This window comes from Dama dama, chromosome 20, assembly GCF_033118175.1.
Source record: "Dama dama isolate Ldn47 chromosome 20, ASM3311817v1, whole genome shotgun sequence".
Lineage (NCBI taxonomy): Eukaryota > Metazoa > Chordata > Mammalia > Artiodactyla > Cervidae > Dama > Dama dama.
Genome location: NC_083700.1, coordinates 14,777,557 through 14,798,611, shown reverse-complemented (window position 1 = coordinate 14,798,611; position 21,055 = coordinate 14,777,557). Strand labels below are relative to the sequence as shown.

The following is a 21,055-nucleotide window of genomic DNA, read 5'->3' as shown; positions in this document are numbered from 1 at the left end:
TGAAATAAGCCAGAAAGAGAAAAACAAAGATTGTATATTAACTCATATATGTGCAATCTAGAAAAATGGTACTGGTGAACTTATTTGCAGGGCAGGACTAGAGATGCAGATGTAAAGAATGAACTTGTGGACACAGTAGGGGAAGGAGAGGGTGGGATGAACTGAGAGAGTAGCATTGACATATATACACTGCTGTGTGTAAAATAGCTAGCTAGTAAGAAGCAGCTGTAAACACAGGGAACTCAGCTTGTTGTTCTGTGATGACCTAGAGGGCTGGGATAGGGGGTGGGGTGGGAGGGAGGATCAAAAGGGAGGGGATATGTGTATACTTATACCTGATTCACATTGTATGGCAGAAACCAGCACAACATTGTAAAGCAACTATACTCCAGTAAAAAAATATCCCCCCAAACCAAAAATGAAATTATAAATTCTTACAATTAACATTTACTTTAAATATAAATAGATTAAACTCCCCAATAAAAGACATAGAGTGACTGAATGAATAAAACATGATTCAACTAGATATATTTTATATATATATATATATGTATATATATATGATATCTACAAGAGACTCACTTTAGTTTTAAGGGCACACACAAGCTAAATGTGAGGGATGGGAAAAGATATTCCATGCAAATGGGAATCAAAAGAGAGTGTGGGTGGCTACACTTATAGCAGACAAAATAGATGTTAGATCAAAAGCTGCCATGAAGACAAAGAAAGTCATTACATAATGAAAGAGGGTCAATTCAATAGGAAGATATAACAATGATAAATATTCATGCACTCAACATCAGAGCACCTATGATATATAGAGCAAACAGTGACAGAAGAAATAGCAATAGAATGATCGTGTACTTGAATACCTTGCTTTTAAGAGTGGATAGAAAATTCAGACAGGACATCAAGAAGGAAACAGCAGACTTGAACAATACTATAGACCAATTGGACCTAACAAGCATGTATTATTGGACCTTATGGACCTAACAAACAGAATATTATACCCAGCAGCAGTAAAATTCATATTTTTCTCAAATGCACACAGAATAATCTCCAGGATACATCAGATGTTAGGCCATGAAACAATACTTAAGATTTAAGAAATTATATAAAATATCTTTTCCAATCACAATGGAATGAAGTTAGAAGACAATAAATGAAGGAAAATGGGAAAATGTACAAATACATGGAAATTACCAACACACTTTTTTTTTAAACAACCATTGGGTCAAAGAAGAAATCATAAGGGAATAAGAAAATATCTTGAGTAAAAGAAAAGGAAAAAAATATAAAACACAGAAGGAAGCAAAAGCAGTACTAAGCCAACAAACACGTGAAAAGATGCTCAAAATTGCTCATTATTAGAGCAATGCAAATCAAAACTACAATGAGGTATCACCTCACAGGTCAGAATGGCTGTCATCCAAAAATCTATAGACAATAAATGCTGGAGAGGGTGTGAAGAAAAGATATATCTCTTGCACTGTTGACAGGAATGCATACTGATAAAATCAGACAAGATTGGGCACGTTCAGGTTGGTATGGCCGTAGACAGGAATGCAAACTGATAAAATCACTATGGAAAACATTGGAGATTCCTTAAAAAACTAGAAATAAAACTACCATGTTGTTGTTCAGTCACCCAGTTGAATCCACCTCTTTGTGACCTCATGGACTGCATCATGCCAGGCCTCCCTGTCCCTCACCATTTCCCAAAGTTTGCCCATATTCATATCCATTGCATTGGTGATGCCATCCAACCATCTCACCCTCTGATGCCCTCTTCTCCTTCTGCCCTCAGTCTTTCCCAGGATCAGGGACTTTTTCAATGAGTCAGCTGTTCACATCAGATGACCAAAACACTGGAGCTTCAGCTTCAGCATCAGTCCTTCTAATAAGTATTCAAGATTGATTTCCGTGAAGATTGATTGGTTTGATCTCCTTGCTGTCCAGGGGACTTTCAGGAGTCTTCGCTAGCACCACAGCTCAAAGGCATCAGTTATTTGGCATTCTGCCTTCTTTATGGTCCAGCTCTCATAACCATTTGTGACTACTGAGAAGACCATAGCCTTGACTATACGGACTTTTGTCGGCAGAGTAATGTCTCTGCTTTTCAACACACTGTCTAGGTTTGTCATAGCTTTCCTGCCAAGAAGCAACTGTCTTCTGATTTCATGGCTGCAGTCACCATCCACAGTGACTTTAGAGCCCAAGAAGAGGAAATCTGTCACTACTTCCACCTTTCCCCCTTCTATTTGCCATGAAGTAATTGGGCTGGATGCCATGATCTTAATTTTTAAATGTTTAGTTTTAAGCCAGCTCTTTCACTCTCCTCCTTTACCCTCATCAAGAGGCTCTTTAGTTCCTCTTCACTTTCTGCCATTAGAGTGGTATCATCCGCATATCTGAGGTTGTTGATATTTCTCCTACCTATTTTGATTCCATCTTGTAACTCATCCAGCCGAGCATGTCTCATGATGTGTTCAGTGTATAGGTTAAACAAACAGGGTGACAGCAGGCAGTCCTGTCGTATTCCTTTCTCAAAAGCTACCATATGACCCAGCAATCCCACTACTGGGCATATACCTGGAGAAAACCATAATTCAAAAAGACACATGTACCCCAATGTTCCCTGCAGCACTATTTACAATATCCAGGACAGGGAAGCAACCTGGATGTCTATCAGCAGATGAATGGATAAATTGTTACATATACAATGAAATATTACTAAACCATAAAAAGGAACAAATTTGAGTCAGTTGTAGTGAAGTGGATGAACCTAGAACCTGTTATACAGAATGAAGTAAGTCGGAAGGAGAAAAACAAATACTGCATACTAATACACATATATGGAATCTAGAAAAATGGTACTGATGAACCTAATTGCAGGGAGGAATAGAGATGCAGAGGTAGAGAACAAACTTGTGGACACAGTCAGGGAAGAAGAAGGTGGGATGAATTAAGAGAATAGCTTTGCAATATACACATAATTATGTGCAAAATAGGTAGCTAGTGGGAAGTTAACACAGCAGGCTCAGCCTGGTATTCTGTGATGACCTAGGGGGTGGGTTAGCTAGAAGGGGAGGGAGGATCAAGGAGGGAACATATGTATACTTATGATGGATTCACGTTGTTGTAAGGCAGAAACCAACACAACATTGTAAAGCAATTATCCTTCAATTAAAAAATAAATTTAAAAAAGCAGAACTAAGAAAGAATGTTACAGTGATAAACACAATAAACAATAAGAAAGTTCTCAAACTACTTAAGTTTACATCTCAAGGAACTAGAAAACAAAGAAAAACCTAAGTCAAAAGTTAGCAGAAGTAAGGAAGTGGTAAGGATTACAGCAGAAGTGAATGAAATAGAGATTAGAAAGACAATAAAAAATTCAGTGAACCTAAGAATGTGTTGATGAGCAATATTGGCTAGCCCTTAGCAAGACCAGAAAAAAATAAGGAAGAATCAATTAATACAGAAAATGAGATTATGGGTGCACAGAAATAAAAAGATCATAAGAAACTCTTTTGAATAATTATATACCATCAAGTTGGACAATTGTCAAAAAAATGGATAAATTCTGAGAAACGTACATCCTATAAAGCTTGAATCAAGAAGAAATACACACACACACACACAAGAAGAAATACACAACTCAAAAAGATTAATAATAACAAATAATTAGTTTTAATCAGCAATCAAAAACTCTCCAACAAAGAAAATTCCAAGACTGAATGGAGTAACAGGTGAATTTTATCAAATCACATACCAAAGAATTAATCTAATCCTTCTTAAACTCTTCAAAAAAAAAAAAATAGTAGTATAGGGAACACATGTAAAGATGCTGGTATATCTTAAGCCAAACTAACACACCACACAAAAACTTATAGGCCAATGACCCTGATGAACAAAAATGCAAAATCTCCACAAAAATACTAGCAAATGGAATTCAACAAAATATTAAAAGGATCAAACACCATGACCAATTGGGGTTTAATCTAAAGATGCAAGGATGTTTCAGCATATGCAAATCAATAATATGATATACCATGTTAAAACAATGAAGGATAAAAATCACACAATAATTCAATAGATGTGGAAAAATCATATGACAAAAAACCAACATGCTTTCATGATTAAAAACTCTCAAATTAAGAATTGAAGGAAGCTATTTTAACACAATAAAGGCCATATATAAAGTCCACAGCTAACATCAAACTCAATGGTGAATGATTAAAAGCTTTTCCTTTAACATTAGGAACAAGGCAAGTGTGTCTGTTTGCTGTTTCTATTCAACTTAGGACTGGAAGTTCTAGCAACATCAATCAGACAAGCCAAAGAAATAAAAGGCATCCAGATTGGAAAGGAAGACGTAAAATTATTTTTATTGCAAACGACATGATCTTGTATGTAGAGAAATTTAAAGATTCCACAGAAAAATCGTTTTAGGACTTATGAGTGATTTCAACAAAATTGCAGAACACAAAATCAACATATGAAAATCTTTTGCACTTCTATACACTAACCATGAACTATCTGAAAAGGGAAACAAGAAAACAATACCACTTACATTACAATAAAAAAGAGCAAAATACCTAGGAATAATCTTAACTAAGGATTGAAAGGTCTGTGCACCAGAAACTATGAACACTGATGATAGAAATTTGCAAACACACAAATATATAGAAAGACATTACATGTTCATGAATCTGAGGAATTAATATTGTTGAAATGTTCACAGTACCAAAGCAATATAGATTCTATCCAAACTGTGTGAATATAATTAGGGAGTTTTTACAAAAAGAGAAAAAAATCTTAAAATTCATATGGAACCACAAAAGATCCCAAATAGAGAAGCAACTTAGAGTGTGAGGTACTGAACGGGGGGGGGGGGGGGGGGGGGGCATCACATTTCCTTATTTCAAAGTATATCACAATGCTTTTAAAGCAGTATGGTACAGACATAAATACAGATATATAAACCAATGAAACAGAATAAAAATCCCAGAAATAAACCCATGCATATATGGTCTGCTGATCTTTGACAAGGAAACCAGGATAACACAATGGGGAAAGGGAAGTCTTCTCAGTAAATAGTGCTGGGGAAATAACACTATTTCCATCCACATGAAAAAGCATGAAATTATATCCTTACACCATACACAAAATAAACTAAAAATGGATTAACGACCTAAAAGTAATGCTGTAGATTGTAAAACTCTTAGAAGAAAGCAAAAGGAAAAATCTTCCTGACACTGGCCTTGACAATAATTGCTTGAATATGACAACAACAGCATAGACAATAAAGCAAAAATAGCAAATGGGATTATATTAAACTGAAAAGGTTTTGCACAGCATGGGAAACATCAACAGAGTGAAAAGGAAGCCTAAAAAATGGAAGAAAATAGCTGCAAACTATAAATCTGATAAATAGTTAGTGTCCAAATTTTATAAGGGAACTCAACACATAATTTTATTTTTACTTTGCATAATTTTATTTTACTCAATACTCAATTTTATAAGGGAACTCATAAAACTCAATAGGAAAAAAACCTAAATAATCTAGTTAAAAGTGGGGAAATGAATTGAATAGACATTTGTCAACAGAAGATATAAAAATGGCCAACAGGTATATGAAAAATCACTCAACATTATTAATCACCAGGAAAGTAAAAATCAAAACCACAGTGTGTGCAAGAATCCTGAAACAGGGTGTCATTTCCTCCTCCAGAGGATATTCCTGACTCAGGTATCAAACCTGCATCTCCTGTGTTTCCTTCATTACAGGCAGATTCTTTGCTGCTGAGCCACAGGGGAAGCCTAAAACCACAGTGAGTATACAAGTAGTAAAGGTTACTAACAAAAAGAAAAAAAAGATGTGTTGATGATGGGGTAGAGAAAAAGGGATACTCATACACTGTTGGTGGGATTGTAAATTGGTGCAGCCATTTTGGAAAATAGTATAGAGTTTCTCAAAAATTAAAAATATAACTGGCTGTTGTTCAGTCAATCAGTTGTGTCCAACTCTTTGTGACCCCATGGATTGCAGCACGCCAGGCTTCCCTGTCCATCACCAACTCCCTGAGCTTGCTCAAACTCATGTCCATCAAGTCAGTAATGCCATCCAACTATCTCATCCTCTGTTGTCCCCTTCTCCTTCTGCATTCAATCTTTCCCAGCATCAGGGTCTTTTTCAATGAGTCAGTTCTTTGCATCAGGTCCCAAAGTACTGGAGTTTACGCTTCGGTATCAGTCCTTCCAGTGAATTTTCAGGATTAACTGGCTTGATCACCTTGCAGTCTAAGGGACTCTCAAGAGTCTTCTCCAACACCGTAGTTCAAAAGCATCAATTCTTCAATGCTCAGCCTTCTTTATGGACCGACTCGCCATACCTGACTACTATTCCATGCCCGATATCCATACTTGACTACTGGAAAAACCGTAACTTTGACTATGACTTATAACTACTCTATGATTCAGGAATTATACTTTGGGTATATATTTAAAGGAAATGAAATCAGGATTTCAAAAATATATCAGCACTTTCATGTTCACTGCAACATTTTTACAATATACAAGACATGGAAGCAACCTAAATATCTGTTGCCAGGTGAGATGATAAACGTTGTGAAAGTGAAAGTGAGGTTGCTCAGTCGTGTCTGACTCTTTGAGACCCCATGGACGGTAGCCACCAGGCTCCTCCATCCACAGGATTTTCCAGGCAAGAATACTGGAGTGGGTTGCCATGTCCTCCTCCAAGAGCTCTTCCCGACCCAGGGATTGAACCTGGGTCTCCTGCATTGTAGGCAGACGCTTTACCTTCTGAGCCACATACAAAGGAATATTGTTGTTGGTCAGTCACTTACTCATGTCCAGCTCTTTGCAACCCCTGGATTTGCAGCACGCTAGGCTTCCAACTGTGGTGTTGGAGAAGAATCTTGAGAGTCCCTTGGACTGCAAGGAGATCCAACCAGTAAATCCTAAAGGAGATCAGTCCTGGCTGTTCATTGGAAGGACTGATGCTGAAGCTGTAACTCCAATACTTTGGCCACCTCAGTGAAGGTGAAGTCAGCGAAGAGCTGATTCATTGGAAAAGACCCTGATGCTGGGAGGGATTGGTGGCAGGAGGAGAAGAGGACGGCAGAGGATGAGATGGCTGGATGGCAACACTGACTCGATGGACATGAGTTTGAGTAAACTCCGGGAGCTGGTGATGGACAGGGAGGCCTGGCGTGTTGCGATTCATGGGGTCACAAAGAGTCGGACAAGACTAAGCGACTGGACTGAACTGAACTGAAGGCTTCCCTGTCCTTCACTGTCTCCTGGAGTTTGCTCAAACTCATGTTCATTGAGTTGGTGATGACATCCAACAATCTCATCCTCTGTCTCACCCTTCTCCTCCTGCCCTCAATCTTTCCCAGCATCAGGTCTTTTCCAAAGAACTGGTTCTTTGCATCAGGTGGCCAAAGTGTTAGAGCTTCAGCTTCAGCATCAGTCATTCCAATGGCTATTTGGTGTTGATTTCCTTTAGGATTGACTAGTTTGATCTCCTCACTGTCCAAGGGACTTTCAAGACTTTTCTCCAGTAACATTATATGAAAGCATCAGTTCTTTGATGTTCAGCATTCTTCATGGTCCAACTCTCACATCTGTACACGACTACTGTAAAAACAATGGCTTTGAATAGATGGACGTTTGTTTGCAAAGTGATGTCTCTGCTTTTCAATATGCTGTCTAGGTTTGTCATAGTTTTTCTTCAAGGAGCAAGCATCTTTTAATTTCATGGCTGCAGTCATTGTCTGCAGTGATTTTGGGACCCCCAAAAATAGTCTCTCACTATTTCCACTTTTCCCCCATCCACTTGCGATGAAGTGATGGAACCAGATGCCATGAGCTTAGTTTTTTGAATACTGAGTTTTAAGCCAGCTCTTTCACTCTCCTTTTTCACTTTCCTCTAGAAGAATATTATTCAAATTTACAGAGGAAGGAAATTTTGCCTTTTGTGACATAGATGAAGCAGTAGGACATTACTCTAAGTAAAGCAAGCCAGAGAGAAAAGAACAAATAAATACTACATGAAACCACTTATATGATGAGCCTAATATTATCAGTCTTATAGAAGTGAAGAGTGGAAGGGTTCTTGCACAGATCTGGGAAGAGGGTGAAATGAGTAGGTATTGGTCAAAAGGTACAAAGGTTCAGTTACACAAGATGAATAAATCCTAGAGACCTACTGTATGGAATAGTGCCTAAAGTTAACAATACTACATAATATATGTAAAGTAATTATAATATATAACACTGTAGACTACACTTAAATTGTGAGCAGTTACACAAGCAACAACAGCAACTGTCAAATAAAGGCAGGAGGAAGCATTTGGAGAGGATGAATCTAATGTTTTGGCATAAGTTATGGTGATGGTTTCACTAGTATATGTGCATGCTCAGTTTCTTCAGTCATGTCTAACTCTTCATAACTCTTTAGACCACAGCCCGCCAGGCTCCTCTGTCCATGGGATTCTCCAGGTAAGAATATTGAAGTGGGTTACCAAGCCCTCCTCCAGGGGATCTTCCTAACCCAGGGATAGAACCCATGTCTTCTGTGACTCTTGTACTGCAGGTGGATTTTTTTTTTTTACTGCTGAGCCTCTGGGGAAGTCCATACACCCGCCCCCCCCACACACACATATGAAAATTACCTACAGTTCTTTTGAAAAACAATACTATATAGTTAATATAAACTTTTTTATAATTTAAGAGCCCATCTGATATATCTGTGTATTTTGTATCTGTATTATGGCAAATGCAAATATTCAAGGACTTCTTAATTTTTTTTTTATAAAAAATTTGCTTGTTGCTATCAAGCTGTTGTTGTTGTGTCATTGTTAACTACAAGGCTGAATCTAGTTTATTTGTCACAGATCACAGTAAAAGGCATACTTAAAAAAAAAAAACTTCTCATCAAAAAAAAAAAAAAAAGTGAAAAAGACAGGCAGAACAGATCAGATAGATGCAATGGGAGATGAATTTGATGTTTTGAAGGTGAGTGAAGCGCGGACACCAGCCAAGGAAATCAGGTATCCACTTGAAGGTGGGAAAGGCAAGAAATGGATTCTCCCTTGAGTCACCAGGTAGGAATACAGGTCTGCCGACACCTTGATTTTGCCCCATGAGACCCAAGTCTGACTTATGACCTAAAAAATGATAGCGTAATCAATTTGAGAGGTTTTAAGGCCATAAGATAGGGAGACAGTGGAAAGAGTGTCAGACTTTATTTTTTTTGGGCTCTGAAATCTCTGCAGATGGTGATTGCAGCCATGAAATTAAAAGACGCTTACTCCTTGGAAGGAAAGTTCTGACCAACCTAGATAGCATATTTAAAAGCAGAGACATTACTTTGCCAACAAAGGTCTGTCTAGTCAAAGCTATAGTTTTTCCATTTCCAGTGGTCACGTATGGATGTGAGAGTTGGACTGTGAAGAAAGCTGAGGGCCGAAAAATTGATGCTTTTGAACTGTGGTGTTGAAGAAGACTCTTGAGACTCCTTGGACTGCAAGGAGATCCAATCAGTCCATCTTAAAGGAGATAAGTCCTGGGAGTTCATTGGAAGGACTGACGCTGAAGCTGAAACTCCAATACTTTGGCCACCTCATGCAAAGAGTTGACTCATTGGAAAAGACCCTGATGCTGGGAGGGATTGGGGGTAGGAGGAGAAGGGGACGATAGAGGATGAGATGGTTGGATGGCATCACCGACTCGATGGGCTTGAGTTTGGGTAAACTCCTGGAGTTTATAATGGACAGGGAGGCCTGGCATGCTGCGATTCATGGGGTCACAAAGAGTCGGACACGACTGAGCAACTGAACTGAACTGAACTGAAGGCTGTAAGTTTTTCTTGTAATTTGTTACAGCAGTAACAGAAAACAAGTAGAGAAATTAAGCAATTCAGTTTTAGAAAGAACAATTAAAGTTACCATATAAATTCCCATTTTCCTCCTTCAAAATACTGAAGTGATTTCTCCCTTTGGTGACTCTCAAGTCTGCTCTCCTTTTCTGGCTAACATGCACACCTTATTACTGGGTGAGAAGACAGAGTCTGAAGGTTGGGGTCTAAATAAAATCTTACAAAATGGGGGTCTATGTGACCCTCCTAGGACAAAAGAAGGAGGGAATCCATGGTGAGGAGGTGTCACTTACCATAGACCGTGAGGAGGAAAACCTGGGTAAATTCTAATCCCCCAGTAAAGCTGACTCGAGCCCGGTAGTGTCCACTGTCCTCACAGGTCAGGTTCTCAATCTTCAGGGACAAGTTGTTGGGCACATAGACCCTCTGCTGGTACTTGTCCTGGAGGTTGACCCAGGTTGGAGTGTCTGCCCCACGATGGACTCGCAGCAGGACTCTGTAGTTTGACTTAGGGCCAAAGCCCCATGAGACCTCCTCTGGTTCAGCTTCTTGCTTCTTGATCACATGAAACAACACAGAACCTCCTCGGATCCCCTGCAGGGGAACATGGGCTCCAGAATCCTGAATTTCAGAACCACGTGCACCAGGATTCTTGGTCCCAGTGCTGCAGATGCCTAAAGGATTGGAAATTGGACATATATATTTTTCATCAATAATAAAGCAAAGAACCCACACAAACCTCTTTGTAAAGAAAGCCACCCAGGATAATTCCGTAATTCTAGTAAAACAGTCAAGTACAATTAATTGAAATAACTTTTGTACAGATGTGTCTCTTTTTCTGTTTTACATATAGGGTTATTGTTACCATCTTTTAAAATTCCATATGTATGTGTTAGTATACTGTATTGGTCTTTATCTTTCTGTCTTACTTGACTTTGTATAATGGGCTCCAGTTTCATCCATCTCATTAGAACTGATTCAAATGAATTCTTTTTAATGACTGAGTAATATTCCATGGTGTATGTGTACCACAGCTTCCTTATCCATTCATCTGTTGATGGGCATCTAGGTTGCTTCCATGTCCTGGCTATTATAAACAGTGCTGCGATGAACATTGGGGTGCACGTGTCTCTTTCAGATCTGGTTTTTTCGGTGTGTATGCCCTGGAGTGGGATTGCTGGGTAATATGGCAGTTCTATTTCCAGTTTTTTAAGGAATCTCCACACTGTTCTCCATAGTGGCTGTACTAGTTTGCATTCCCACCAACAATCTAAGAGGGTTCCCTTTTCTCCACACCCCCTCCAGCATTTTTTTAGGCTCTGTGGGAGAAGGCAAGGGTGGGATGTTCAGAGAGAACAGTATTGAATCAACTATACTATCAAGGGTGAAACAGATCACCAGCTCAGGTTGGATGCATGAGACAAGTGCTCAGGGCTGGTGCACTGGGGAGACCCACAGGGATGGGATGGAGAGGGAGGTGGGAGGGGGGATCGGGATGGGGAACACATGTAAATCCATGGCTGATTCATGTCAATGTATGGCAAAAACCACTACAATATTGTAAAGTAATTAGCCTCCAACTAATAAAAATAAATGGAAAAAAAAAAAAAAAGTCAAATATCACTAAAAAAAAAAAAAAAGAAATAACTTTTGGAATCAAGTCCTCTTTCTAATGAAGTTTAACATTGAATAGGTTACATAAATTTGCTAACCTGACATTTCCTTGCCGAACTCATAAGGTCAGTATAAGTTAAATGACATCACAAGTGAAAAGCACCCAGCACATTTTCAGGCACAAATTAGGTGCATAACTGTAGAAGGTGCTTCTAAAATGTCTCTTTACATCCCTGCTTCCTTGTGTTTGCACATTTGTTTAACCCCTTTCCCTGGAGTGTGGACTGCACCTAATGACTTGCTCTCAGGAATGGACCGCAGCAGACACAGTGGATGTCACTCAGTGGTTTTAGAGTACACAGGACTGTGACTTCCCTCTTGCTTACACTCTCACACACTCTGTCTTTCACTCTCTCCTTTGCTTGCCCTGAGGAATCCAGCTGCCATGCTGTCAGTTGCCCTATTGGGGAGACCCATGTAACAGGGAACTGAGGGAGCCTCTGGGCAACATCCAGGGAGGAGCTGAGGCCCTCAGCCCAACAGGAGCTTCCTGCTAGCAGATCTTTCCCAGATGATCCTGGGCTGATGTAGCCTCAGTCAAGACCTTGATTTCAGTTTGAGAGACCCTGAGCCAGAGGACCCAGCTGACCCACCCCTGGGCCCTGATCTAGAGCAAATGTGACACTATACTTGATGGTGTTTAAGGCATTAACTTTTGGGGTGACAGGTTACACAACAGTAAATACCTAATACAAATATGAATGCTGTTCTCCTTCTTGCTTCTAAGCAGTGTGGTAGTCAGGAGAGGCTAGGCTGTGCTGTGTAACAAGCAGTTAAAATACCTCAAGATCTTAGAACAAGAGGAGTTTATATGCCCCACCACAGTCCCCATGAGGGAGCGAGGGAGGGATCCCGTCGCACGGAGTGGAGGCTTACACCACCTCCATGGAGCCCACAGGGTCCTCACAGGCTCCCAGCCCCACAGCAGGGAGGGGAAACAGGAGAATCACACTTCTGTCCAGAAGTAGCGTGCTCTCTGCTCTTGCTTTCTGGCCAGCACTGGTCACAAGGCCCTGGCTAACTACCAGGGACTAGAATATGAGAGTGAGCAAGTGATCATTTAGTGAGCTCTGCTGCCCCTGCCACCGAGTCAGCACTTCCCTAGCCAGTCCCCGAGAGGTTGCAGTGGGCCTTCCTCGATCACTTTCCTGCAGAGCTGAGACCAGTGGGCACATTCCTCTCAGGGCCACCCCATCCTGAGCCCACCCGTCCTCGTCAGACACAGGCCCCAGGAACCAGCTACCCTCTGTCCTTTTTTGGGACAAGGTAGGACAGAACAGAACCAGAGAAAGTAACGCAGAACACTCTTATCCTGAAGGGAACATACTTTGCTTTTTCTAGGCGGTCAGGATATGGGTTGGTCTCTGCCTGCCAGGGGGAAAAGTTCCCTCTCCAAATGAGTAAGTTCTCCTCATGTCAAGCCTGCCTTCCTCTATTGTACTTATACCCATTCCTGGCTCTCATTAGAAGTAGAGGGTGACTCAGGCCAGTATTCATATATATGTGTATTTCAGATATTTCTTTGTATTTATTTAATCACTTGTTCACTGAATTAAGCATCTCCTTGGGGTCAGGCCTCTATCCCAGTCCCTTCAGCTCCCCTCACAGGCCTGAAGCCTTACATTAGGCCTAATATTGCTTTACTATATTTCCAGAGCATGGTTTGCAAACAAAGTTTCCATAGACTGTGAAAGACAATGTCTTTCAGGAGGTGGTCTAAATGCCCCTCTCAGGAGCAGAGGCAGAGAAAACAGAGGGCCAGCCTGGATTTCAAGGGGGATGCTTGAAGAAGAGCATCCCTCATTCCATGCAGGGCCGAGAAGTGACCACAGTAATGTTCGGGGGTCTCCTCTTTGCAGGTACCCTGAGCAGGCTCACTGCTGTCAGTCCCTGTCATGACACAGGACTAGGATACATGGGATGAGGAGACAGAGCAGAGCCTTGACGTACACACAGGGGAGTCCTATCTGGGGACAGAAGCTGGGAAGGCCCTTAGGGAGGCATCTGCCCAGGCCCCTCCTGTCACAGAGGAGGAGGCAACCTATGGGGTGAACCTGTCCTGGATCACACAGGGCAGAGCCATTCCTGGCACCAGGGCTCCCCTCTCCCAGCCCCATGCTTCTCCCCTGCAGGAGCTCCCACCAGCTCCCCACCCTGTCCCTGTCCTCCCCAGGGGCTTCTCTCCCAGCATTGCTGTCTTATCACCAGGATCTGAGCAGCTCCTGGAGGATCATCCTCCAACTTTCTCTCCTGGGAAAGGGGAAGCAAGTAATTACAGGGGCTTAGCAGATCTCACACACTAGTAAAGTAATGCTCAAAATTCTCCAAGCCAGGCTTCAGCAATACGTGAAACATGAATTTCTGGATGTTCAAGCTGGTTTTAGAAAAGGCAGAGGAACCAGAGATCGAATTGCCAACATCCGCTGGATCATTGAAAAAACAAGAGTTCCAGAAAAACATCTGTTTCTGCTTTATTGACTATGTCAAAGCCTTTGACTGTGTGGATCACAATAAACTGTGGAAAATTCTGAAAGAGATGGGAATACTAGACCACCTTACCTGCCTCTTGAGAAACCTGTATCAGGTCAGTAAGCAACAGTTAGAACTGGACATGGAACAACAGGCTGGTTCCAAATAGGAAAAGGAGTATGTCAAGGCTGTATATTGTCATATGCTTATTTAAATTATATGCAGAGTACATCATGAGAAACGCTGGGCTGGAAGAAGCACAAGCTGGAATCAAGATTGCTGGGAGAAATATCAACAACCTCAGATATGCAGATGACACCACCCTTATGGCAGAAGGTGAAGAGGAACTAAGAAGCCTCTGGATGAAAGTGAAAGAGGAGAGTGAAGTTGGCTTAAAGCTCAACATTCAGAAAACTAAGATCATGGCATCTAGTCCCATCACTTCATGGGAAATAGATGGGGAAACACTGGACATAGTGTCAGATTTTATTTTTTTGGGCTCCAAAATCACTGTAGATGATGACTGCAGCCATGAAATTAAAAGACGCTTACACCTTGGAAGGAAAGTTCTGACCAACCTAGATAGCATATTTAAAAGCAGAGACATTACTTTGCCAACAAAGGTCCATCTAGTCAAGGCTATGGTTTTTCCAGTGGTCATGTATGGATGTGAGAGTTGGACGGTGAAGAAAGCTGAGCACCGAAGAATTGATGCTTTTGAACTGTGGTGTTGGAGAAGACTCTTGAGACTCCCTTGGACTGCAAGGAGATCCAACCAGTCCATCCTAAAGGAAATCATTACTGGGTGTTCATTGGAAGGACTGATGCTGAGGCTGAAACTCCAATACTTTTGCCACCTCATGCGAAGAGTTGACTCATTGGAAAAGACCCTGATGCTGGGAAGGATTGGGGGCAGGATGAGAAGGGGATGACTGAGGATGAGATGGCTGGATGGCATCACCGACTCGATGCACATGAGTTTGTGTGAACTCTGGGAGTTGGTGATGGACAGGGAGGCCTGTACTGCTGCGATCCATGGGGTTGCAAAGAGTTGGACACAACTGAGCGATTGAAGTGGACTGAACTGAGCAGGGCAGGGGGTAACTTTTCAGGTGGCACTAGTCATAAAGAACCTGCCTTTCAATGCAGGAGACATAAGAGATGCAGCTTTGGTCCCTGGATCAGGAAGATTCCCTGGAGGAGGGCATGGCAACCCACTCTGGTATTCTTGCCTGGAGAATCTCATGGACAAGGGATCCTGGTGGGCTACAGTCCATGGAGTTGCAGAGTCAGACCCGACTGAAGAGACTTAGCATGCACACACAGCAGAGCAGGGACTTCTGGTCTGCGCTGAGTTAAACAGTAGCCCTGCCAGACCCTACACTTGCTGGAAATGAGGGAACCAGGGAGAGAGGAGGCTCAGCCCTCAGGCTGCAGGGAGGATGGACTTAGAAGCTGGTGGTGAGCACCAGCTGTGAGGAAGATGAATGAAGACATAGAAAAAGAAAGCAGACAGTAAGAGCATTGTGAACTACAAAAGGTCTAATCCTGAGAAAGAAAATTAAGCCAGAAAGGCTGTGGTTATAAACAAGAGAGTGAAATTTATTTAAATGCTATAAAATTTAAAAATCAACATAAAATTTTGTTCACATTTCTGACCCTTCCTTCATCATCACACCAGGAAATCAATAGCCGTTTTCTCTCAACTCATAATCAAACCCACCTGTACCTTTGCACTGTCTCCTCCGTCTCCATGACTCTCTCTAGATGTCAGTGATGGTAGGGACCTTTTCTTCTTTGTTTTCTGCCAGTAGACACAGGGACACTCTGAGGGCATGAAGGAGACTATTGCTCTGGTGAGTGCATCTTCCCAGGACCTACCAGTAGCTTCTGTGTCTCTGGGAAATTCCAGTGCGAACTGAACTCACCTTCAAGCTTCCTTTCCCACTTACAAGCTCATGTCCAGAAAAGGGTTAAAGGTGTTAAGTATGATAAAGGAAAAGATACTTCACCCACAGCATCACTCCTCACCACCCACCCCTCCAAACGTGTACAGCAATTTAATGTTCCTTCCAATGATGCCCCTTCTAGTTCACCCAGGGTGCCCAACCTCCACTGGGAAGTATCCATCTCATTCAGTACCATGGAGGTTGGGACTAAGGTGGCAACAAATTCCACTCCTTCCCAGATCCTGGGGAACCCTGAGAAAGTAATTTTTCTTCTCTGTGTGTAGATCGTCTCATCTCTAACTTGAGAAATTCAAACCATTTCTCTCTTTTTTTCTACTTTTATCTCACTTTGTCTCCATCTCTTTATTTTTCATTTGTGAATTTCTAGCCCTAGACTTTGGATAAGACTATAATCTTGAACATATATTTACAGTATGGCAGGTGAAACAGTAGAAACAAGTGACTGACTATTTTTCTGGGCTCCAAAATCACTGCAGATGGTGATTGCAGCCATGAAATTAAAAGATGATTACTCCCTGGAAGGAAAGTTATGACCAATCTAGATAGCATATTAAAAAGCAGAGACATTGCTTTGTCAAAGGTCCATCTAGTCAAGGCTATAGTTTTTTTAGTAGTCATGTATGGAGGTGAGAGTTGGACTATAAAGAAAGTTGAGCACCGAAGAATTGATGCTTTTGAACTGTGGTGTTGGAGAAGACTCTTGAGAGTCCCTTGGACTGCAAGGAGATCCAACCAGTCCATCCTAAAGGAGATAAGTCCTGGGTGTTCCTTGGAAGGACTGATGCTAAAGCTGAAACTCCAATACTTTGGACATCTTATGTGAAGAGTTGACTCATTTGAAAAGACCCTGATGCTGGGAGGGATTGGGGGCAGGAGGAGAAGAGGATGACAGAGGATGAGATGGTTGGATGGCATCACCGACTCAATGGACATAGGTTTGAGTGGACTCCAGGAGTTGATGATGGACAGGGAGGCCTGGCGTGCTGTCGTTCATAGCGTCGCAAAGAGTCAGACACGACTGAGTGACTGAACTGAACTGAACACTGGAAAAGTGAAGAAAATCTACATTTTACTGTAGGCAGAAGCAATTTAGTTAAATGGATATAGTCCTCATTTCAATGCCCTTTATTAATATAAGTTGGCCCATTTTTACCAATGCTCTCTAATTTGTTTAATTTTATCCAGAATTCACAATCCACTATATTTTCTTCTTTTCTTCATTCATTTTTATTTAATTTTTATATGTGCAAATGTCTAATTTTTCATAAATTTATAGATATATTCACACTCTTTCTGTATATTTTCCAAATTTATTTATTTTTTATTGAAGAATAATTGCTTGGTATGCAACCTTCTTTAGGACATTCTCTTTTTCTTTCAGTTCCTCTTTTTTGCTCAACTCCTTATCCTCTCCACTTTTTCTTCTCCTACCTCCGAACTTTCCCCCATTTTAATCCTCTGTTAGTTATCTGTTACATTTTCTTCAGCATTTTCTCCTACTCTCATAAATACATGGGTGTACAGATGAGTTTAAATATCAAATATTACTGTTTTATTCACAAGATTAGAATTTTATTACATACAGTTTTCTGCATCTTACTGATGGAAATCCATGCATTTGACACTATCAAAAATTAGAAATACCTCCCAGCCATTTGGTAGACTGTTTTTTTTATTTTTAAGGATTCATAATATTCCACTGTACAGAAACCTCCCATCTTGTTCAATCATTTCCAAATTGATGTAAAGATCAATTGTTTCTAGGATTTTGCCCTAAAACAGTGCTTCGTATTATAGAGGGCAACCTCCCAGAGAACTTGTTTTACTGGGAGGTAATTTTTCAACTTTTGAAAATGAAAACTAACACTGAGGTAGAATGCAAAATTTATAAACTCTTTTGTGATAAACTGGAGGCTGCAAGGACCCTTTCCTTTGTGAAGATCTGCTAGGATCTGCACCCCAAACCCTGGTGGAGAGTGCATGTTCACTATCCTTTCTAGTAGAGAAGCCCAAGGAGCCTGACTAGAGTTGCTTCCTCTGGCCCAGACCTGGGGCTCTTGGTGGCCTCCTCCTCCACGATGTGTTGTATAAGCTTCCAGGGCCCCTCTGAGTCTAGACCAGGAGAACCTCAGTCCCTTGCCCTCTGCCCTAAGGAGCCATGTTCTTTGTCTCCCTCCCTCTCCTCAGGACCCTCGGCAGGCTCTCTTGGCTTCCCTGTTACTGCAGCAGAAGCAACCTCACCTCCCTGGAAATGGTTCTCTTAATGCAGGCAAGGGCTGCCTGAGCTCAGGGGTCCCAGACTTGCCACATAATCAAAAGGCCATATTAGTCTTTCTTTGCACTCTGGGGCTCTAAACCAGGTACTCTGCATTTGAAAACTTATAACAGAGCTGATTTCCCTTTTTGTTCAACAAAGACATTAAAACCTAGAGAGATCTACAAGTGGTAGGGTCCTGCTTTGCTGGCTTTATCCGATATCCCTCCCTCCCCAGAAGCCCAGGCCACTCACTGAGAAAGAGACTGATGAATCCCAGGAGCCAGGAGGTCCAACAGAGGTGGGGGTCTTCTGAGCAGAGCCTCATTGCAGGTTGCATGCCATCCAGTTCAGCTGTAGAGGAAATATTGATGAAGGTAGCTGCAAGAGAAGAGAAAAGCTTGGGCCCCAGCTTCCCACCCTCAGGGTGGAGCTAACAAATTTGTTTCCAGTGGACCACTGGCCAGCATGTTAGTTCTTTGTCAGTCTATGTCTCATGCATTGGCAGGCGGGTTCTTTACCATTAGCGCCACCTGGGAAGCCCGAGCTCTGTCAGTCTAGAGAAACTCCTTTAATCTTATCCCCAGCATATACAGTACCCACTCAATAAGTAATTTTAAAATGAATGTATAAATAATCTCACTCTGTGATGTGCCTGGCATACTGTTGGACAGACTCCACTCAGTGAAGTCACAGCCAGCTTGGAGTTCTCACATACTCTTCCGTGATTCCCTGGGGTAACAGCTCTGCCTCAGGCAGCCCAGCTCAGCAGTGCCAGGCTATGGTCAAGCAAAGAAGTCATGCTCCTCAAAAAAGAGAGGCTAAGCCCCATCTTGGGTTTCCCAGGTGCTCAGTGGTAAAGAATCCGCCCACCAACCCAGGAGATGTAGGAGATGCAAGTTCAGTTCTCAGCTTGGGAAGATCCCCTGGAGAAGCAAATCACAGGCCACTCAGTATTCTTGCCTGGAAAATTCCACGGAGAGAGGAGGCTGGCAGGTTACAGTCCATGGAGTTGCAAAAGAGTTAGACACGATTTAGAGACTAAACAACAGCAAAGCCCCATCTTGGCTTCGTGGCTGCTGTCTTGTCCATTTAACAAGTCAAATTTTCTAATTTTTCAGAAACTTCAACACTCAGTTTCCTATGTAAGAAGCTGTGGCAAGGAACAAAGTTCTTTGGGGGAAGTGTGAACTTCCCACATCCCAACACAAATATTGGCATTTACCTGTTGCTTGCATCTGTTTGGCCTTCCCGGCTGTCACCTGGGCTCCCTATATACACAAGGCAAAGCCAGACACCTCCATAGAAATTGTGCCACAGCCAAGCATTTCCCTTTAGTCTCCACCTTTGGGTACATTCTTGCTCTCACAGAGGGGAAGAGATAGACATCTACACACTCCTCCTGACCACAGCCTCAGCTGCTTCCAAATCCACACAACTGGCTGAGGGTCAGGCCCTGGCTTCTTCTCACCATGCTGGATACCCCACATTATCCAAGACTCTCACCTCTCATATTCTGGAGGAGCAGCACCACCCTCCTAATGTACCTCCTTCTCCTTCCCATTGAAACTTCTCCCTTAGCTGCTCAGGCAGAAAGCCCCAAAGCTGGGTCCACAGGACTGGGTCCACCTGGTACTGGTAGTCAGGTACTTCATGTGAAATCTTATGAATGTAAAATCCTCCTCCAAGAGGGATTTTTTTAATCTGTAAAAGGTCACAGAGCTAAACAATGGGCAAGACCTGGACTCTTGACAGCAAGCTGAAGACACATTCCCCCCCCCCCCCGCCCCCAATCACAGCCCCTTTCTCTGTCCATCTTAGTGGCTTCAAGGATGTCTTCTGAAGCCTAGTCTGTGCTCCTTCCAAAATCTTTTCTGCAATATCCCAAACAAGAGAGTATTCAGACTAGTTTTATTTTCTCCCTACTCCACCTAATAGCAGACGAATCAGCATAAATGTGGCTTGTGCATCCTGTGGTCAGAAACTATTTATATTGAATTAAATACTGGCTGCTTATTCACTGGTTGCCTTTAGGGCATTGGAGAGCAAGTCACAATCCCCTCCTCCAATTGGTCCTCACAACTGTCATGAGAGAAATCCTAGTGTGAGAACATTTTAGTTCTGAAAACCATGTGGGTGATGGGCAGTGGGAAGGAGGACCCTGGAGAGGGGAAACCAGTAATGTCACTGGAGACCAAAGACACTGGAAGAAGAGTCAGGCAACAGTTAATCCATGCTGGTATAATGTCAGGGACTTTAAGAATATCCAGAGATCTTATCTCATTTTTGGCATCCCAGACTTCCTGTGCTAAGGCATAGCACATACACATGTACACATTGCCTTACCAAACTTTTGGTAAGAGCTTACTACATGGAACTACCTGGTACTGGTAATGTTTCGGAGAATTAAAGGAAGGGATGCTTGAATTTGTTGCAGCCAAGTATATACATGTGTATTATAGGGTATAGGATAAGAAAGAAATGTAGAGCTGAATGAGATGGGGAGCCCAGGAAAACCAGTCAGAGAAATGACAATGAGGTCAAAATTTCTAGGAAATGACAGAAATTATAGGAAGGCTCTGGACTTCTAGAAAATATGAGTGATGATGTCTATCTTATTTGAATTGCACAGGACAGGACACCCCACTTAAGGACTGAATTACATGAAGACTTTGTGGTTGTTCAGCCACTAAGTCATATCCAACTCTTTGTGACCCCATGGACAGCAGCACACCAGGCTTCCCTGACCTTCAGTATCTCCCAGAGTTTGCTCGAACT

The 21,055-nt window shown here is 42.0% G+C and overlaps 1 protein-coding gene across 6 annotated transcripts in view; it reads right to left on the bottom strand.

Moving 5' to 3' along the window:
- The window catches only part of LOC133040591 (T-lymphocyte surface antigen Ly-9-like), a 31,290-nt gene extending 11,307 nt beyond the window's left edge, over window positions 1-19,983 (bottom strand). For 2 of the 6 annotated variants that reach the window (XR_009689013.1, XM_061120478.1), the window contains exons 1-3: window positions 19,784-19,805; window positions 18,533-18,658; window positions 10,204-10,584 (exon numbers count right to left, since the gene is read on the bottom strand). Coding sequence is in view for 5 of the 6 variants with exons in the window: in XM_061120478.1 (XP_060976461.1) it covers window positions 10,204-10,584; window positions 18,533-18,658; window positions 19,784-19,790 (514 nt within the window). In the remaining variant the exon portion in view is untranslated. Of the gene's footprint in view, window positions 1-10,203; window positions 10,585-18,532; window positions 18,659-18,920; window positions 18,955-19,502; window positions 19,531-19,783 lie in introns of those variants that run through there. The other 4 variants (XM_061120479.1, XM_061120480.1, XM_061120482.1 and 1 more) reach the window with 4 other exon arrangements.
- Window positions 19,984-21,055: the final 1,072 nt, after the last annotated feature.